At 40.3% G+C, this 19,389-nt stretch overlaps 1 protein-coding gene across 1 annotated transcript in view; it reads left to right on the top strand.

Annotated features, from left to right (window-relative positions):
• Positions 1 to 19,389, top strand: part of NKD1 (NKD inhibitor of Wnt signaling pathway 1) — a 107,784-nt gene that overhangs the window by 72,262 nt on the left and 16,133 nt on the right. Inside the window, exons 5-6 of the mRNA XM_086469457.1 lie at positions 16,335 to 16,441; positions 19,071 to 19,166. Of these exons, the coding sequence (XP_086325583.1) occupies positions 16,335 to 16,441; positions 19,071 to 19,166 (203 nt within the window). The remainder of the gene's footprint in view (positions 1 to 16,334; positions 16,442 to 19,070; positions 19,167 to 19,389) is intronic.

Here is a 19,389-nt window from a genome sequence, read left to right as displayed (position 1 = left end):
TGTCTGAGCAGTACAGATAAAAAGAACTCTCTTTGCTGGATTTAACTTCTGTGTTGTTATGTAAAGCTTGATCAAATCCTTTCGTCTTAACAGACTTAACTGGCCAACAGCAAAAGGCTCGGGATTCTGGGATTAAGATTGTATTTGGTAAGAGGACTGGTGCATTAGTGCTTTCTTTTGAACTATAGAAAGAACAAAGTAAACATCAAAAGCATTAAGCCATGAGAGCGGATTGTTGTCTCAATGTTGCTGCATGACAAGAGGTTAGAACTCAATAGTGGCGACTCTGTTTACTGAGTGCTGTGCGGAAAGAAACAGTTTGACCAGTATTGTCTATTATATCCAGCACCTGCCTTGGATTTTGCTGCTGAACATGTCACTAAATTGAAATTTTTTTGTTTTCTCTTATGTGGTCAGTGATTTCCTTAGATAAGAGACACCAATGGAAACCTCAGTCTCTTCTTATATTACTCTTAATCTGTTTCACTTCTTCCTCTTTCATTAATAACGCAACAATTGGGCATGCCGGATATAGGTTCTATAGTGGATTCGTTTGCAACTTTCATTTCAAATTCAGCAGTGCTTTCTCACTGCGTTTCAGAGACTTCCACTTGCTGAACTTGTACTTGTGCAATTGCTGTGGCTGTGTGCGAACTTCTTGTGCTTGACCTTTCTTGTCCAGAAATCTCTGCACAGAAAGCATGTGCTTTATCACTTTTCATATCTAGGATAAAAGAGCTTGCATTTTCTCTTCCCGGTTGCTAGATAGAATAGTAGGTTGCCAGAACTGAATGACTGGAGGTGGCTCTGGAAGAAGTCACAAAACTAGCAGAAGCATTGGGAGATATTTTTAATTTCATTTCAGTGGGGAAGCTAAAGTGACATGCAGGAATTGAATGTAGCATCAAACAGCAAGGAATTGTCTCGTCACGGAGACATGTGGGTGGCTCGGAAAGATATCTGCTATTAGTGTGTTCAATAATGACATCCAAGTTCTCTCTCTGCTCTTTAAGGCATAAGTAGGTTTTTAAAGGAATTGTCCAAGAGTTCTGTTCTTGTTTTCCAGAACTTTTTTCACCTCCTTTCCCTGGACTTTTTGGGAAATTTTAACAGCTAAAGCCTGTAGACCAGGAGAGCTTTCCTGTCTTGACCACTCCATGTCTTTACGAAGTGAACTGGGATTCGTCCATCTTATTACTTGAACATTTAGGAGCTTTTCAGAGCAGCCTGTTTTCTCCCTGCTTGTGACATCTGAACTGGAAGCAGAAAATCTCACACTGACAGAGACTGATTGTAGAAAAGAGGCAATTTCCTACTTATCTTAACGCAGACTCTTTAGAGCCCAGTAGTATATACCTATCAGTCTGCTTCAGTTGCCTTTTGGAGCTCAAGGTGAAGTCCTTAAGCTCAGGAGACACCTAACCTATCACCCCAATTTGTTAAGTGGTAATGTGATTTCTCATGTCACTGTTCTCCTGAAAAGTGTGACTTACGTGTTTCTACTAACCAGAAATCTTGCACCTCTGTGAGATCAGTCTAGTCCTGTACCTGTCAGAGGGGCTGCCTATTATGCTGATAGCAATCTGTTCCCTGTTGCATTTGTCAGCTGAGGGTGATGTCTTGATTATTATTCTCTCAACAGAAGACTGGAGAAGATCCAAGCCTTCCTGGTGCCTTATCTGAACATGATATCCAAAGTCCTGCTGAAAGTAGTGACAGAGCTTGACCTGAATCAACAAACCCATTTTTTGATACGTTTCCCAAACCAGATATATCCAAATCCCTAGATGTAAGATGTTTCCTCATCTGGTACCAGAAAGGACAAAATTATTCAGGTAATCTTTTTGCCCATAAATATTAGAGAGACCTCCAGCAGAGTTCAAAGCACATGTTGTTGCTGAAAAAAAATCTATCTATAAAAGAGCTACTTGTAGCACTTTTCGCACATTTACAAGACATTATGAAATTTCTAGAGCTGCAAGCATGGCATGCTGTATTCAGCAAAGCAGAAAAACAGTTCATTATATTCTTAATATTATTATATGTTTTTCAAGATGCTACTAGTATACCCAGTCAGTCCTTAGTCTCTTCTTCCTCTGCCCAGCATCCAGGGAATCTGTAGTAAAGTGGGAGTTGAGGTGTGGTTAACAGAGTTCCACCACAAAGAGCTATGTTGTTACTTTTGTCTTTAATAAGAACCGATAAGGAAACGTGAACCAATACTAAAGAATGAACTAGTAGTTTAAGGCTGCTGATCTTATGCATAACACCACCAACCTTCCCAGACTCCCACACAGCTGCACGTGCTTCCCTCACCACATGAGTCCTGGACAGCCCAATGAGGAGAGCATGTTGGCTTCCATGCAAGTGCTGCTGAGGTGCCTGTGCTTCCCCCTTTCTGTGGCTGCAGCTGCAGGGGAGAGCATGGGGTGGAGTGTGCCACCCCCACAGCACCCTGCAGCAAGGCTGCTCTCATGTGTTGCAAGATAATTCCCTCTCCTCTGTTTCTCTGTTCAGGAAAAATTCAGTGAAGACTTTAGTTCCTGGAGTTGATTGTAAAATTGGAAGAAAATCTGTTAGGTTGTCAACTCAAAAGGAAGGGTGGCAAAGTGTGGTACTTGGGCTCAAATTGTTTATAAACTTTTCAGCAAAGGAAAACTTGAAAAAGGACTCTAACTACTTTTAGCTAACACTTGCATGTGAGACACTTTTTACCTTACCTTGATAATCTCTTAGCTGTAATAAATTCATGTATTGTGCTAGGCTGAGCTATGAACGGGCAATAAAAGGCAGTTATTTCAAACTTCATGCTCCTTTCTAGTTAATGCCTTTGGTTATGATGGTTATTTCTTAGAATCATAGAACCATTTAGGTTGAAAAGATCTTTAAGATCATCAAGTCCCAACGATTAACCATTTTATTTGTTTTCTAAAGCTTAAATAATTTCTATGTATTACATACATGAAATTTCAATGTGTTCATAGAAAAGAAATAGATTGCATCTTGCACACAGGCAAAGTCACTTTACCTCAGCACTTTTGTTATTACCTACCTAGTACTATTGATGCAGGCTTGGTGCTTTGCAGAAAATTAAGGTCCCTTCTGTGTCACGTTCTTAAGCAGAATACCTATTCACCACTGACACTACAGAGTGCTAATAATTCCACCTTAAAAGTGCACTTGTGGTCAGCCTTCTGGGATGTTGCATGGGAGCTCTGTGTTTTAATGACTTGTTGCTAATCCTGTGCACTTACCATAGATTTGCTATACATGAGTATATGCTATGTGATCACCTCAGACTGGTGATCACTGGCTGTATTTTTTTCGGCTGTCAGGACATTTCTGCGGTACCCTTTCCTACTACTCAATATGACATGAAACAGCTCTGAGAAATATCTTCAGCTTCAGGGTGACCCACCGGCACCAGCCACCATTATCTGACAAACAGCTAGTTCCTGCCTAGGCTGGAAACTGATAAGCTGATTACTGTGAATTGGAAGGAGTACCAAAAAACATGGCTTGGGGGGGGGGGGGGGGGGGGGGGGGGGGAGGGTGAGGGGAGCGGTGGAGAATGCCAAGAGAAAACTGCTTAGTTTGGCAGTTAGAATAAAAGTCACCAAAGAACATGAAACTGGTAGGATTAGCAGAAGTTTTCCTGTGGTCGTGCGCAGATCCAGGAAATTATAAGCAGGTAGGCAGTTTGCCATGAGTGGGAGGAAAATCTTATGGCATAAGGCACTTTAATTTTTTTTTTTAAAAATTGTACAAGTGTTTCTTAACATTAGCTGTTCCAATTGAGGGGGGCTGGTATTTGGATCAGAAGCTTTTACTTCTAGAGCTGCTGTTTCAAGTGCAGCCAGGCCAGTAGTGATGAAAGACTGTTGCCATCCAATGGTTGTCCATGGCCCGTATGTAATTAGTTAGTGGTCTCCAGGTGTTTCCAAACGGACTTTTACAGTGTCTAACAGCTCCCACCCTTGTTGGCAAGTGGAGCACAGAAAGGCAGTGAAAAGTGGCCCATTATGTCACCTCAGAGTGAGCTTTCCTCCTCACACTGCGCCACTGCTCTGTGGAGGGTATGTGCTCTGCTGCCTGTGGCATGCTTGCTCCTTGCATGTAGGGTGTCGTTCTCTTTAGCTAACAACCCACCAGCTCCTGCTGGTGCTGCCTAATGGTTTTTGATAGAAGATGTGTTTTGTCTATGGTTTGAGAGCGTTTTGGTTTATTAATCCTCTGCATTAGACTGAGAAGATCATACCTGCTGTAAGTAATAGTTTCGCATTGATCTCTGTATTCAGATCATTCTACACTGCTGGAAAGTTGTTATTCCAGAACAGAAGCAAGTTGCATGTTTGGTTCAGGGACACAACAGCAAAGATGAGAACAGAGCCTGGGATTTCCTGCATCCATGTCTATCCCTTACAATATGACAGAGAGTTTCAAAGTAGCGTGCACAAGAAAACCTTCCAAACTTACAAGTGGTCTCTCTTCTTTAAGGTGGCTGAAGCAAGCCAAACAACATTAATTTAATTGTGTGTAATGTATAAAAATATTTTAGTAGAAAACCAAGGTGATGAAAAGGGAAGTGAACAAGCACCTCAAAAAAAGCAAAAATTTGACTCTTGCTGAACACCTTAGGCATGGAAAACTTTAAAATAATACTATATGCATGCCTGGTATTTATAACAGCATTGATTTTCCATACTGTTTCCTTCTACCTAAGACTGGCAACTTTTCCTTCTTTCACGGAGAAGCTAATGCTCTTTAGAAGTGGTCATTAAAAAAAGAATCAATTAACAATAAGAATATTCATTTTCTCTCAGCTCAGGGGTAGTTGTGAACCAGTTTGCTAGGAAGCAAAAAGTCACCTGTGGGTATAGCTGTTGGAAAAACGTATGTCTACAAATCTCTCAAGCTGCTTCTCTTGTAGCCAGACCATCAGGGTACATGTGGGGATGATGAGAATGAAAGGGCAAAAGGACGTAGCTTAGAGGGGTGTCATCAAAGGCAGGAGGACTCTTGCAATGCCTTCCACATCCTGAAGGTAAGCAAAGCATCATGGCAGAGCTTAGGCAGCAGACTCTGGACACACAACTGGTTACTGAAACCAGTGAGTGAAGCTGAAGGGAAGCTACCATGTAGTGGGACTGAGATAGGGGTGAGAAATGGGTGTCAGTGATATGAGGCTCGTGCTCTGTGCGTGAGGTTTGAAAGGGCTGGGCCTCAGCAATCTGAACTCACCAAATCAGTCCTGGTCATTGGTGTTTCCCTTGGCCTGTTAACGTGATTTGGAGGAGGAAGGAACTGTAGCATGTGTGGCCATATCTGGGTGAGTTGTTCATCTAGCTTAGGCTGGATAACAATTGCTCTGAGCACACAGGAACACAGGCTGGTGCACAGCTCTTGACTAGCTGCCCACCATATGGATATGCCTGTCAAATCCTTAACACCACCCAGGGATGTCTGGGTTACAGCTAGCCATGTCTGTCTGCATGTCCTGCTCTTCTGCCTCTGCAGTGGTGACTAATCAGAGAGGCAGGGTCTACCACCAGATATAGCTTGGCAAACTGGTGGACTTGGGCATATCTGTGAGAGACAGCTGATCTAGTGTGTATGAAACAAGAGATAAAGCTGCATTACTGTACATGTGCAGCAGTATAAAAATGTACTTGAACTTTGCCCCAGGACATCTACCACTAAGAACAAAGAGTGAAATATGGGAACAACTCAGGAGTTTGAAAACAATCTCTCTGGAAACATGATGAATACCAGTGGTTTCTTTTATTCTGCTTGAAGAACAAAGGTCCTTTTCTACTTTTAATTTCCCAGCAACGATTATTACCAGTTATTTTTCTTGTAGCTTTGACCATGGTTCGTGGAGGTTTTATTAAACATGTTTTTGAAATGTGAGTCAAAATGCCATTCTTCTCTGACTCTCTTGTGACTTTCTCTCTCTCTCTCTTTTTTTTTTTTTTACCTATGTGAAACTAGAGCATATTTCCAGGCAAAGATTTGGGATCAGATAATACTCTCATGCTGGTGTTCATGGCATTATTCCAGTTTTGTGCTCTTGTAATTGAAAGAAGTTTTGGCCCTTGATATTTCAGAAGGCAATATATTTGTTTCAAACCCCTTGTCTTTACGTGAAACATTACATTCATTTTTAGAAACCTTGAATACTGCATTTAATAGGCAAATGTCCTGCTGCAACTCCTCAATATTCCTGAAGTTGCCAGCTCTCTTATGTTTGACATGACCTTGAAACAGCCAGGCAACTGAGTTTCAGACTGTTCACTTTGCTGGGTTTTTGGTAGCTTTCTGCATTAGGCTTCTGTTTAGAACCCATGTGCATACTCCTGTAAGGCCTTTCTCTCCTGCCCATAGAGATTTCACATCCCAGAGTGTCTCGTGAGGATACAGTTTATGACAGGATTAAATAGTTGTTACATTTCTGGGATCAAATTTAGGAGCCATTGTTTTATATAGATGGCTAGATAGATGTAAAGCTGGATAGACGCCTGAACCTGCAGGCTGGATAGTTTAGACACAACAATCTGTCATCCTGCTGAACCGTACAAATACGCAAGCATGTACATGCAGACTTATAGAGGCAATTTCAGTGAAAAGCATATTGCTTTTGCCAGTTGCTGTTCCAAATTCAAAGTGTGTATCAGTCAGGGTGCTTTTGTGTGCTTCAACTCCACTTCTGCTGCAGTAGCTACAGAAACCCAAAGTTTTACCTCACCAGGCAGAACAAGTGCCCTTTGTTACCTAGACAGATTACAGCTTTTTCTAAAGTCTGCTCTTCATAAAAGCCCAGCTTGAACAGTGGAAATTCTGACTTGCCTCAGATACTGAGAAGACTTTTATAGTTTCAAGTAGCTCCAGGGTTATATTTTAAAAGTTGAATTTCATCACATGTTTCAAGTTTGGTGGAAAAAAAAAAAAAAGGCATGATATTTTTAGCAGAAAAAAGTCCCCCCCACACCTTTTTTCTTAACAGATGTTTCATCTCAATCATATCCAAACCTCAAAGCACAAGTAGCAGCCAACCTTATTCTCCTGTGGAGAAAAAGATAAAATGTCATTTGTTTGGAAGAAGGGTTTTTTTTTGTAACCACAACTAGTTTGTGAGTAAAAGTAAATAATGAATGCAGCACTATGGGGTTGTGGAAATGAACCTGAAGCAACGTTTCTGCTCTTGAAAGAGCTCAGAGTCCAGCTGCCCTTGTAAGATGGAAAGTCCCAGCCCCCAGCCTACCAAAAAAAATAAAAATAACAGTAATCAGGTTTTTCTTGCTTTATAAATCTGATCCAGCAATCCAGGTCCTGTCACCAGTAAAATATGTCATACAAAGTGCCCAACTTTCTACCAAGAAGGATTTAAAACTGTAAAGGTAACAAAAAGAGAGTGAAGGAATAGTAGTTGTAAAACAAAATATCCAGAAGTAAAAGAGCTGCTACCCGAGGAATTTTCACAGGCCTCTGGAGGAGCAGAGAGCTTTACTGTGCCTTGCAGCTGGGGCTGCACGCAAGGCTCTGTGCCAGCGGGGGAGTGGCCGAGGGGAGCCAAGGCAGTCCTGAACTCTGCGCAGATTTATTTAGGAGGGAGCTATAGTCCCTCTTAAGGATTTGGAGGCATGAAGCTAAAGTGTGGTGCTGCAGACTTTTTTGTTGTTATTGTTATTTCAATGGAGCTTTACAGAGAGTGGAGCCATCCAGGTGTGGAAGGATGTTCTTAGCCAATTGTTGTTCAGAAGACTGCTCTCTGTGCCTGCTGCATGACCTTCTGGGAGCTGCACTGAGCACCCACCCTCCTGGCCCTGTCCCAGGCTGCCTGTGCGCCTGCAGGGACAGCTGCCCAAGCCCCACCAGCAAGCAGTGATTGCCACCCAGATTTCAAGATGCTATGTTTGAAAAAAAATTTACAATGACACTGTCTAGGAGGATATTGCAGGGTTTTCCACCAAAGGGGTAGCTCAAAGTAGGAAGCTGAGTCTTGAGTTGCAGAACACGAGGGATCTCTAGAATAATAGGAAGGGCTGGCTCCTCAGGTAAGCATGCTCCACACCATGCTCCAAAGCATCTCCTCTCCTGGATTTTGAGCAGGACATAGCACAGTGGGCTTCCATCTCTGGTTGTGGTCTTTAGCTGTGCTGTATTTGTTAAAAACGGTGTTTGCTTTGTGAGAACAGTTTCTTGTGATGAGATCCTGTGTAGACTTTAAATGAGGTGTTTGGGTCAAGCCTTGATGGATTTTATTGCTCTGCATGTCTTGCAATATGTGATGTATCACCTGAGTACCATTCCTCACCCATGTATAAACATGAAAAGGGAAGGAGATGTGTGCTTGTATGTGCACATGTATATGCTGGACTACTAGTCTCTATATTACTTTTCAGTTGTGTTGTGGATCAATCGCCGTTCTCCCCCACCTCTCAGAGTAAGATGTAGGGCTCTGAGGATGGAAATACTGAACCTGCTGCTGACTATTAACTATGAGACATTTGTCACATGTGGAACTGATTCAACACAGCCAAAATAATATTACAGTACAGGTCCACAACATTGCTCTGTATAAAAGGCTAGCTTTGTGACAGTCAGAGTGACATTCTTCTTCATGGGAAGTAATTTCGATAAAATTAATATTACAGTTCAGATACCTTTTAGAGGCCCTGTTATAGCAAAGGTGGTGGAAACATGATTTTTCCATTGAACATCTAAGTTAGATGGAGGCGAGTTGATATCAAAGCCTACATTATTAATAACATTACCTACTCAGCCTTCATTTGTATGAAAGGTTATGTACTGGCTGGGGTTTTTTCTTCTTTTTCTTCCCTTGTAAATCTCAGGGGAAAGGAATCCAGAGAGACAAAAATTAAGGTAGAAAATCCTATGTGAACACGCATATTTGTAACTTACACTGAGAAGAGATTTTTAAAAAGCAAAGTTGTTACCTGGTACTAACCAAAATCGGCATATGGCTATCTTTAAAGAAGAGAGGTCTTTCTTCTTTTGCTTTAAGTCACAAATGATCAGTTGGTGTCCCCATCTGTCACTATTCAGCAACAGAATTCAACACTTCGTAGGCCCATTTAGAGCTCCAGGGATTCATAATGCTGTTAGAAAGTGGTAAGTGGTCCATATGACAGTGACAGTTTTCACTTAAGAAGTACTTACCCATGTTAAATGGTACAGATAGTTATATCAGATTGCATTCTGTTAATGGGGCTTTTGATATGCCCGCTGATCAAACACAAATATTGCTGCTACAGGTATCATCCTGACCTATTCTGACCAAAGCTTGTGGAGATTCTTCCCCCCTGTCCCCCTCCCGCTCCCTTTTTTTTTAAGGGAGGGGAGGGGAGGGAGAAATGATCGTCTTTGATCTCCGATGAGGAAGGGAAAAAAAGACTGTTCTGTTCAGGCTTTTGGCTAACACAACAAACAGTGTTTAAAATTTAACTTTGCTTAATTAATTAGTAATTCTGTTTAGTGCTGTCTGATCTTCATCCAAAAGGTATTTTGAAGCTTGAGAACTGAACATCAAAGTGTATTGGGTGAAGATGGTCAAGTAAGGCATTTTTAATCTGGCAGTTGCTGTTGATGACATACAGCCAGTTGGGGAACTAATTGGAAAAGGGAATCATAATCTGGCAAAATTCAGCAAACTCCCTCCCTTCAGCAAACTCTCTCCAGAGAGAGTGTGAGAAATCTAGATTTAGTGTTTAAGCATGTATGAGTTACACCCTAGCTAGCAGAAAGAGACTATTGTCCTTTGTATCTGCATCTTTAGTACAAATCTTTTTTTCATAAAGAGATAGTAACAGATTTTTTTCCCTCAACCTAATAGCCAAAAAAGACTCCAGACCTAGACAGAAACCTGTGATTCTATATCAAGGCTTGGAAACACTTCTACTTAAATATGTCAAATTATTTGCATTGGTAAAAGAAACTGAAGCTTTAAGAGAGGTGGTGTTACACAGACCTGTGAGTTTGACTATTTTTTATTTAGGAGAGAAAAAGTTATCTGAACATTTGACCGAATTTCAGTTTAGCAATTCCCTGATGTCCTAGTGGTGAATTGTCAGTTAGAATCGTTAGCTGATGCCCAATTGATTAAAAGATATTTTGGTTGTCTATTTTTGTTGGGTTTTTTTACAAGCCATCACATGGTCTGAGTCACTACCCCCCTATTCTGCACTTAACTATCTCCTCCTGGTTGGGTGCTGGCAGTAGGTCTTGTGACATGTTGAATCTTTTTTTTTTGTCTACTCTGTGGTGTGCAATTGAGCCTTTAATTTGTGTTGTGACCATCAACAGAAAATGGTGAAATAGAAGAACATGACTTCTCTCCGTATTTTCAGGTTGAAATACCCATCTCAGACTAGTACAAAGCACTACTAGTACAGCTCTTCCTAAATTGGTTTTGACTTGTCCCACTGGACTTAAAATGGACAATTAATTTCCCCACAGTAAATTTCAGAGAAGGCAGCTTGATCTTTGTTGTTTTGAAGGGTGTGTCTAATTCATCAACTTCAGCTTTCAGCCAGAGAAAGTTGAATACATGCTTTTGGCACTGACCCAGGATGAGCCTGTTTTTCTATGTGCTTATTCTGGTGGCTGTGGAACAGGAATGTTACTCCCTTCCTGGTCCTATTCTGCCTATGTTCATTTGCCACTGGAGAAAAGGACCTTTGCTCAAGCAGTTATCTCCATTGGCGATGTATTTCAGTCAACCCCATGGAATAAAACCAAAATGTGTGCTTAATGGGGGTGATGGTTCTTAATCCATGGCCTCCAGGAGAACTTAAAAGTGAAATCTGAATGTGAATGTAATTGTTAATTAAAGAACGACTTCTCAATTTAGACTTTCAAACATAGTTATTATTGCTCTGGTTGTTGTCGTGCACTCAGCAAAGAATGTCAGTTATGTTTGTCAAACCTGATTTGCAATGAAAAATATGTTAACAGAACCAGATAATTTAGACATCAGAGACTTCAGGAAAAACAATGCAATTAATTTTCTTTCTATCCTTTTGGTCCTCATAGCCTCTGACTTTAAGTTTTGCTATGTGTGCTAGATCCGTAAATTGGAAGTGAAACCCTTACCCTATTGATGTCAATGGGAATTTTACTACTCAGCTTGGTTGGACCAGCTCTTTAACACTCAATTCCACCAATCAAATATTGCTACTGAAGTTCAATTTGAGCTTATGACTTCATCTCCTTGTCTTGATAATGTCTATGCATTTTTTGATTTTCCTTTTATCCCACTCCTCCATAAGTCTCAGGTTCTAGTGTGTGGTTTGATGTTTTTCCCCATGTACAGATAATTCTGTCCCTTTATTTCTGGTAGTAGTTTTAAAAAATTGCCATGGAATCCACACTATCCAACTTGAGGGGAAGGCTAATAATGTTTCACTTTAAAGAGTTTGGTTTCATGTATGCCAGATGCTGACTTTCACAGGTGGCATTTTTGTGAATTCTCCAATTTTACCTTTACTCTGCTTTCTTTCAAAAATTACACAGTAATGACCCTGACATTAAGATAATGGTCAGTGGTAATGTCCAGTCATAATTTATCACTGTGGAGTTGTGTAACTTCTCCCATAGTTCTGCTTTCTGAGTTAAGGCTCTATGATCCATCATATATCTTTTGGAATGGCTGTTGTCCCAAAGAGGCTCTGAAGTAGTTCATCTTTAGTGTGAGTTCTCCTAAATGCCGTGCAAATTTGGACTTGGTAGCTGTAACTTAGACCTGAACATTCATCAGAATTGCATCCTTTTTTGTTTCTGGCAACAAGATCCTCTTAATCCCTCTGACTAAAATGCTAAGTATAGTTGGAAAACAGAGTGAAACTGTCCTTACTTTGAGAAGGAAGATAATTTGTCAAAGAGCATGGTGTTTTGCTTGAATGAGGCTTAGAGAAATCTGAAATGACAAGCCACCTGAGTGAGGGTAAAAGTTTAAACAGTCCCTTTCCAAACTGACTGCAGCTCTATTTTGACTCTCTTCTTGCCCCACACCACACCACCACCCCCCACCCCACCCCCCTGTATTCTCAGATGCAGGATGAAGGTGAGTGAAGGATGGTTTGGCTGTCTGAAGCTTAGTATTCTGTGCTCATTCAATAGACACAGCACAGCAATCAGTTTTACCTCATTTCTGGGATTTTTGGTGATTCCTAAGAAGCAGTTGGAATTATTACCCTCTTTTCTTAGGAATGAATAAACACCTGAAAAAAAGAGTTAATTCTTCAGGGATGAGTCTTAATGCCTTTAAACTTGTGTTCATTCTCTCCCTCTCTTCCTCCCCCACCTCAATTACAAGCAGTGGTAGTAATTAACAATTTTGGAGAGAAACATCTGCTAGTACACTTAAGCCAGTCAGTTTGTTTTTTGTGAAAGAATAGTATTTCACAATTTTTCCAAGTTAATATTTTTCCTTTATTGTCTTTCCAATTCCAAATATTGTCCAGACACATTTTTATAGTGTCTTAAGGTTATAGAAGTGAATACAAGATCATTAATAATGAACAAGAAAAGAGAACATCATAAAGAAAACATATGTAGTGTTTCAATTCATGAAACATTCTGTTAGGGAACATTGTTTTTGAGAGCATATGGTTATTCCCATGAGAAGCAATAAATATACTTTTTTTTTTTTTTTTTTCCCCTTCAGTTGTGGATTCCCACAACAAGGACAGGTTTCTCTATGTATTTGTCTAGATAGCACGTTCTCTTTGTCAGGACTTGTTATCTGAGTGAGGAGGTAAGTAAGTATTTTTGCACAGATGATATATTGTATGTGGACCTATTTCTGATGGCCTAGACTTTGGAAATACAAGTCTATTAATTCTTGACACTCCTCTGAGATAGCTATCTTGTCTGGTCTAGTTTAATATCGTTGGCAGAGCTGAAAGGAAGTTCACATTGTGAATATGTCTGAACCTTGGCTTGCAGCTTGCTGGTGGATCTCTGTTTACAGGCTGCCCGTTTTAACTGTCCCAAGCAGACATTCTCATTTTATTTATAAGTAGGTTCAGCATGTGTTTGTATCCTTCATGAAATTTAGCACATGTCAATATTCAAAACTAAGTATAGAAACAAGATACCAAACACTTATCCTTCCCTTCTCAGACAAAACAGTCGTACTCCAGTATGTATTTTTAAGTGTTCATTGGGTTTGGATAAGGCGCATGAGGATATATGCACAGACACATTATTTGATCACTCGTAAATATTATTTTAATACCTCCGTATTTTTCTTTAAAGTTCCCTCATTTAGAATTAATTTTTCTTTGCTGAATGAAACTTGACATCAGGATGAGATCACCAGATTTCCCCATTTCATCTGAGCTCCAAAATGAGTAACTGATTTCAAAGGATAATTCCCCGGAGCAGCAAGGCCAATGAGTTCTTCAGATCAAAGGTCAGCGAAGCTCAAAGAGGATAATTTCTGGCATACAGTATTTAAACTCTCTGAAGGAGTGTACTGCAAGATGTATCTCCTCCTTCCCCAATAGATGAACTCTTGTTTTTTGAGAAGACTAATTTGTCAGAGCACATTTTTGCCTCTGTTACATAAATTATACATTAAAGTGAAAGCTTCCTATCTGAACACACAAACTGTACATCCAGAAAGGTTATTAAACGTGCCAGTGGATGGGCTGTTCCGAAAACCAGAAGGTAACTCTGTGCTGTTCCTCTCTGAAGCACCCTGTGGACTGGGGAACTCTGGTGCTCTTTGAACATGCCAGCAGCTTTCAGCACAGTGCAGGAGCATGGTGGTGGAAGGGAGAGTACTGGTCTGTAAGACACTTTGGGTTTTGATAGAAAAAGCCAACAAAGAGCATTGGGGCAGGGAATAGTCACCTTGTGCAGGATTTGTTCCGCAGTGCTCTCAGCCCAGTGTTGTTTGCATGCCAGTGTCATTTGGGATGCTGTCACTTAAAAGATAAGAGAACACTGTAGAAGTCTTTTGGCCATTATGTACCTTCATACATTTAAAAGTATGCGTGATAACAAGGGTGGATTTTTTTTTTCCAATTGGTTGTCCACTGTTCCAACAAAGCTAGGGGTCATACCAGCCCAGCATTCGTTTATTTCACATTCGCTGTGAGGGATTGCAAAAGCCCCTCATAAACGTTTCTATCAGCTTGCTTAGAACTGTTCATGTGAGAAACTGATCAGTGGTACAACTAAACAACTGAAAATCTAAGGGCGTATTTAATAGTTATGAGAAATCACTGTCAGTGTAACTGTCCTTGTTATGAAGGCCCATGCTACCCTTTTGTTTCTTGTTGGTTTTAGAAGGAACTAACAAGGCTGGACTAAGGTAGGCAACCAAATGTTGTCTTCTGTTTTACGGGGGTCTTTTATGGGAGTTGTATTTATGAACAAAGTGAGTATATGGCCAATGGCCCTTCTTCAGATATACTTCAAAGTTCTGTATTGTAAATAGTATTTATTTTAACGAGTCCCTTCATTATGATAAACACTATACAAAAAACGTCCTAAGAAACAGTCCCTGCTCATCTGATAACACTGGGTTAAAAGGACAAGGGAAGAAACTGCCATGAAGTGAGCTTTCTCTTCCTTTCACTGACCTTCCTGCTTAGCTTATGTTTGGTGTAGGGAATCCTAACATGGCTTGGAGTAGAAATCAAAGTGTATCTGTGTGTCAGTATGTGTATAATAAATGCCGTGTCTGTTTGCATTTGTACAATTACATTTGTGTGTGTGGAAGCTGGCATTAGTATAACATCAAAACTGCAAATAAGTATCAAAGTCAGGAAATCCCAAAGGTCAGATTTTCTACCTCATTCCTCCTTTCTTTACTGCACATACAGAATCTCTTATAGTACACCACAGTTTTAAAAGCAAAACAAAACTAAAATACAATAGTGTTAAATTTAAACAAAGTAATGAGACTAGAAAATGTGATATGTATTGCAGTGTGGCAATGTGAATGTTGTGCCAGAAGCCACAGCTTTTGGAATTTCTGAGAGTGTAAAACTCTCCGATAAGGGCAGCATTTTTTTTTTTTAAGCTAATTCTTCTGTTTTAAATGTGAAAGAAAATGCTGGAAAATGGCTAATAGAATATGTTAATTTCTAGCATGTTAGTGATTTGCTTTCCTAGGAGAATGCTTGGGAGGCACTCAGTAGTGCTGAACACCAGGAGAGCCACGGAGTAAACCCCATTTTAAATGGGTCATCTTGAACTGGAGGGGATCACGTCTCCTTCTTTGTAAGGAATCTGACTTTACTCAACTGGCACTTACATGAGATCTTACTTACAAAGGCATCCCTAAGAAATGATTCCTACATAGCATTAGGATAAAGGCTTTGGGTAAATGCAAATGCTGCAGTGAAAGAGAAAAAATGCTGAGTTTGACCCACATTCTCGCAATATCTTCTGGTTTTGGGGTGGGTAGGCAGGATTACTGCTATGCCTGATGAAGTATGAACATAACATTGTTGGCAGAGGTATGCACATGTATAAAAAAATCCTATCTAAAAAGTTTGAGGGTAGGGTTAAAAAATTGTGTATATTTCCATAATGCTAATGAATATAGAATTAATTTTATTCAGATATAGGGTTTCATCACGTGCAAGGATGAGTGCCTCTGCAGGAGCCAAAGGCACAGCTATTAAGTTCCTGGGCATTTGATTTTTAGTCTACATGAGAAGTATATATCTCTTTCTGTTATGTATCTGATATGTGTTAGAGTATATATCTGATGGATGTTAATATTGATGCTCTTTCTAAGTGCTATTGAATTATGCGAGTGCATGATGTTTTAACTGAAACTTAGGTGAAATATACTTTTTCATACATACTTGAAAAAATTCATCTTAACCTTTTTGGCAGGTAGTGTTACCTTTTTGAAAGGTAGTAAGGTTTGTGTGTGTTTGAAGAGGGAAATTGGAAAATAATGAGAACTTCATTTCAGCTTCCTTACTTCATTCACTGCTGGTGAATGCAATGTGCTTTTGCAATATGTCACAAACTTTCAATATTTTGCAAATTATTCAACTTATTTACAGTAACAGCTCTGCTGATTTATATTCTCATAATACTGTGTTTGAACTTCCTGTGACTCTAGTGATGTTTATAGGAGAGGCTGTGTACCAAAAGCTGTTGGTAGATTGTCTGCTGAAATTAGCCCAGATGTGTAGTGAACACAAAAGCAAATCAAGTATAATGATCCTCTCATACAAGTTTGCTGAAATCAATTTCACCCAAAATATAAAGACAGATTTGCAAATATAAGACTGCTTTGACATTTCCTTATAAGCATTTTTTCTTAAATACATTTTTCGCAGTGGCTTTGCCTCCAGAGAAGACAGATGGAGTTTGCAGTGGAGATGAAAAGAAAGCAGAAAAAGAAAATGACACACGCACAGGTTCCAAGAAGCAACTGAAATTTGAAGTAAGTCCTCTGTGTTTTAAAGTTTCACTGTACTGACATAATTATGGTAGAAAAATAACCCATGGACCAAATAGTATCCTCTGATGCATGTATATAGCTCCCAATGACTGTAACAGGTACAGGAAGAAGCAGAATTGGCAGTGTCTTACCATTGGTGCTCCTTATGAGGTGATTAGTGAGATTTATTCTCAAGTTTGGAAAGGATCAAATGATCGTTCCTCTGTAGGATCTGAAATGTAGAGTAAGAAGAGGCATTCAGTTTAACCCTTTATCTATGATCCTTTCATTAGTAATTTACTATGCCAGCTACCATGTTACCAAATCTTTAGATTGACTTCCGTGGACTGTTGCACCTGGTTAAATCTTCCTAGCATAAAAGCTGTAAAAGCTTCCTTAACCATCGGTCTTCTGTGCCTGGGTGTCCAAGGTGAAATAACCCTGACCTGATACATGGGAAATCCATCTGATCATATGGCAGGAGGAAAAGGATCCTGGAGGGCAATAAGTCTTATGGTCTATTTCCTTGGACTTACAAACATCATAAAATGGCCAGACATTGTGTGTAGGTGGCAGATTTTGTTTATATAGGGAGTGATTTAATAAATAAGAGTATTGAAATATGCTGTCATCCAGCTAGAGGATTGTCTTTCTTGGTGAGGAGGAAGGTGCTCTAGTACTGGCAAGAAACAGCATGAATTTTCATCTCTCCACGCTCCAGCAGACGTGGCAAACTTCTACCTTTCAGTGCTGTCAGCCTGTCACAGTAATGAGCTTTGTATTCCTCAATTTTTAGTTAAAAGACCATGCAGCCATCTTGCAGCATGGCTTGAGTGTTAGTTTCCTTCTCTAGAGCAGATTTAGTAGTCTGGTATGATTTATTTTTTGCTGTTTTAAGGCTGATTAAAAGGAGGTATCTTTCCCATAGGCAGTTCAGGTGTTGTGAGATGCTTGTGTGCCTTCTGGGGGGAGGTGACTTTTCCTGCCTCCCTTTTTTCTTTTTTCTTTTTTTTCTTTTTTTTTTTTTTCCTTCCACCGATAACTCTTTTTCTAGGCACATTTGATATTCTACCTTGAGTAGCAGACATTTGCAGACAGGAAGGGCATGATAAATTGCAATTAACAGTGCCTTGATATTTGAACGTTGGAGGACACCTGTCAACGTGGTTGGTGCCAGAGTAGCTGGAACTCCACTGTACCAGCAGTCTGTGTTTGTTCCCAAGTAGTTCTTGGCATGCCATAAAGGTTAGCACTTGGGACTAGGCACCATGACTAATGCAGGGAAGGTTGCCATGGCTCTTAGCTAAGCAGAGCACATCCTCACATAAAGATGTTATGTTAGGCAATGTGGGACAGGGAAGTATTAATATGTGGCAAGAAACCAAGTATTGATATTTTTTCCCTTGTTCTACAAATGAAAGTTTTCCAGCTATGTAAGCTAGGAGCTACGAGATTGTAAATGCTTCAAAGGTATAAAAGAATCAGTAACACAAGTGTTGAGACAAGAGGTCTAAATCTGAGGTGGATGTGATTTGGCTTTTGAAGGTGCCGGGAATGTTTATGTAATATGAAACCGTGTTTCCACAGTAGAGTGTGGGGCACTTGGCAGCTTTCAGCCGGGCTTGTTACAACTGAGAGAGGACTGGCTTTGAACTCAGCAGGGGACAGGGGGTACCGGTAACTGCTGTAGGGAATTGGTTTCAAGTCAGAAGATCAACCAGGTATTTTGAGCTCTGTCATGCTGAAGCTATTTGGAGCTGTTTATTTTACTTGCATACAGTGGCTTTCATTTTAATTGCACTGTAACTTTTCTGTTTTGCCTTGTTGTGGCTCTGGATAATTCTGATTGCACAGGTCTTGAGAGAAAAAGCTAATGATTTGCACCCAGGTGACTGGAGTCAGTCAAAGTGCATCCTCTGTTCTTGACTGAAGTCTTGGTTTCGGTTTGGGGATTTTTTTTTTCCCTCCTATTACAAATTGATTCTTTCAGGCTTTCTGCAGATCACACTCTCACTAACACAAGCACAGTTAAAATAAGGACCAGGCACTACTCCCAGGTCATTCTTACCTGCCAGTTCCGAGGCAGGCTCGTTTCAGGAGCCTCAGTGGCATGATGCTGTACTGCACTAACTGACAAACTTTGGGTGTCAAATATCTGTGTCAAGGACAAGTCTCACTGGCGGGGATTTGTGCCATATGTCCACTTTGTTTTAAGGACTACTCCTGGCACTGTGGTGTACCGACTCATTCTGTGAGTTTATTTCTGTTACCGTTCTTTTCCTGTTCCTGAGTTAAGCAGAGTTTTCTGTCTCACTTTTTAGTGCGAAATCTCGTTATATTTCAAGAGCTTCAGAGAGCAGGTTTCTTGTATCTTTTTGTGTTTTCTACAGTGAAGTAGAAAGCATCTTGCAGATTCCCCAAAGTCTAGCCCAAGGGAGTTAGGATTATCATGCAATTGTGATGAGACTCCTTCATTGTAGTGGACAGAGGCCTCCCTGAGACATATCCTGAAAGCTTCCTCCTGTGAAGAAGGGAGGAAGGAAGAAGGCAAGCAGCCTCCTTCTACGGAGAGTCTGCTCTGCAAACAGGCCTTTTGCTTTAGGTAATCAGCTGCTCTTTGCGTGTTTCTTAGGAATTGCAATGTGATGTGTCTGTAGAGGAAGATAACAGGCAAGAATGGACCTTCACACTGTATGACTTTGATAACAACGGAAGAGTCACACGTGAGGTAAGCGAAGTACAGCTGCCCCTTTGTGTGCAGCATTTGCTAACAAGAGAAGTGCTTTATAACAGGAACATTTTTTTCTTCTATGAAGTAGAGGTGTCCTGCCAACTTAAACAGCAGTTTCCATGGACCCTTCTCTCCTAGAAACAATCCCACCAGTAGTTTACTGTTTTCAGATGTATTGTACCACTTTTTAAGCTGGTTGTTGTTTAATATCTGGGATTAG

Source organism: Leptosomus discolor, chromosome 8 (assembly GCF_034619465.1).
Source record: "Leptosomus discolor isolate bLepDis1 chromosome 8, bLepDis1.hap2, whole genome shotgun sequence".
NCBI lineage: Eukaryota > Metazoa > Chordata > Aves > Leptosomiformes > Leptosomidae > Leptosomus > Leptosomus discolor.
The sequence above is the reverse complement of the archived record's forward strand: the minus strand, read 5'-3'. Positions and strand labels throughout refer to the sequence as shown.